A 2,108-nucleotide genomic window follows, 5' to 3' on the forward strand; every position below is an offset into this window, starting at 1 on the left:
TATTTTCACTAAAAAATAAATATTATTAGTACCCATTACAAATACAACACATGACTAAACTTTTGGATCAATAATCCTTCAAACACCAATGAAATCAACAGAAGAAGATAAACATATTTCACCTGAGAACATTTAATTAGTTCTTTTTCCACCAGTTTGGCTTAGTTTACAACTCTACAGTCGAGCCTTACCTCTTGCCCACCACTGATGCTACTCATCTTAATCATGGATTTCACAAATGCTTTCTGGAACTCTTGTTGTGAGCTAGCAAACTTTGAGACCAATGCTTTCGTCTTAGCCGAATTGATCAACGACTGATCAGAAGAGAATATACTCTTGCCTTGGAGAAGTAACTTATAATATCTATTGTCAAAAGTTGTGGGAGTCGCATCAAGATTTGCACCGGCATTTTTCGCTGTGTTTTTTGCAGGGCATACACTCTTTAAACTGGCTGCAAATGATGATTCCAGAGTTGGGTCGACACTTTGCTTTGAACTAAAGTTGTGTATCCTGTTCTGAAAGGATGAGCAATGAGCGAACCCAAGTGTATGTCCTCCTACACATTGATCAGCAAATAATAATCTTTATTTCGTTTGCTTCAAAAAAAATTAATATAAGAAAAATAACATTTTGGGTGACACATTTATAAAACGTGTAACAAATCGGTTACTATATGTTTGTAAAATATATTCTTGAAGGATAAGAGTAATCTTTAAAACTATATCTTTTAGCTATAATTATAAGATAAATATTATGACTAAAGAGCAAAAAGTTTTGTTACTTTGTTTAAAATGGAGTCACTAAGAACCCGGATATCTGGAAATTTTAGGTAATATTTGGTCAATTACCTGATAACGCAACTAAATCATCCATGGAAAGACCTCTTTGTGCAAAACTTTGTTGCAATTGGGAAATATTGAATGTTGGAGCTGGTAATTGTCGTGTTTCGGTAGCTTTCGAAACTCTTCCATCCTTTCTTCCTTTTGGCACACCCCATGTTGGCCCTCCGGACTATATTTAAATCAAGTTTAAACTCGAAACGAAATTAAAATCAAATTGTAAAATTTGTAAACTTTTAGTTACTAAAAAAAGATGCTTTACTAACCAAAGTGACTGCATCCCTTGCTGCTAATGCCAAGATATCTGCACAAGAGACAGTTTTAGGACATAAAGCCTCTACTGCTTTCTTGGCATTATCAATAACATAAAATGCATGCAAAGATATGTTTGGAGGTCCATCTTTCTCAGCTTTGTTCTTCCCGGTTGAGTTCAGCAACACCGAACCGTCACACCCCTACAAAGTTTTAAGTTTAGTAATCAACAATTAATCAAAATGATTTACTGTTTTGCATATGACATGTAAGTGGAAGAAGTAGAAGAATAATCACCCTAATGAAGCAATCATGGAAATGCATTCTTAGAAGTGCAGCAGGAACTGTTGGATCATTCAACATTGCTTTCTTGACAACACTTGTAATGGTTGATTCAGCATTGTGGCATGTTTGATCATAGTAATTAGCACTTAGGGTATTAACCAAGTTAAAATGGGCTAATCCAAAGATAGTGAAACTGAAAATAAGGTAAAACATATTGGTGTTCTTGTCTGCCATTGGGAGATGTTTGAAGGTTGATGAAAAAGATTGAGAGGAAAGGTTAGCATTTATACGAGGAAGAAGAAGGCAATGTTAAGAGGTTGATGCATGAAGTTGGAGTTGGCAAAATCAGGTGAGCTGATATCTCTATTATAATGGTGTTTGATAGAAAAGGGGGAGTTGTTAATTGTTTTTGATTTGTAGGATAATGCTTAAATATTCTAGACCCATTTAGAATGCATTACTTAAAATTCTACTGAATATAATACAATTATTGTTATTAATATTTTGATAGCAGACTTGGACTTTTGACCAATTGGCATCCAATATGTTTCCAAACAAATATTCTTTGGTTAAAGTGGTTGAAGTCTTGCACCAATCATAACTAACTCATTGTTATTGTATTGTTTTTGCAACTCTAGATTTTTTCCACCTAATCTACCAAAACACTCCAAAAAAAAAAAAAATAAACAAAGAAAAATGAAAAATCTCGATAGAAAAACTATATTTGAGTGA

At 33.7% G+C, this 2,108-nt stretch overlaps 1 protein-coding gene across 1 annotated transcript; it reads right to left on the bottom strand.

The window, feature by feature from the left end:
• Positions 1–1,610, bottom strand: LOC110889193 (peroxidase 64-like). The gene is made up of 4 exons (XM_022136700.2): positions 1,389–1,610; positions 1,106–1,294; positions 849–1,011; positions 1–556 (listed from the first exon to the last, which is right to left on the bottom strand). Exons 1-4 carry the CDS (start codon positions 1,608–1,610, stop codon positions 162–164), a joined length of 969 nt encoding a protein of 322 aa, XP_021992392.1. The 3' UTR covers positions 1–161.
• Between the last annotated feature and the right edge of the window lie 498 nt (positions 1,611–2,108).

The sequence above is a fragment of the Helianthus annuus genome, chromosome 11 (assembly GCF_002127325.2).
Source record: "Helianthus annuus cultivar XRQ/B chromosome 11, HanXRQr2.0-SUNRISE, whole genome shotgun sequence".
Classification (NCBI taxonomy): domain Eukaryota; kingdom Viridiplantae; phylum Streptophyta; class Magnoliopsida; order Asterales; family Asteraceae; genus Helianthus; species Helianthus annuus.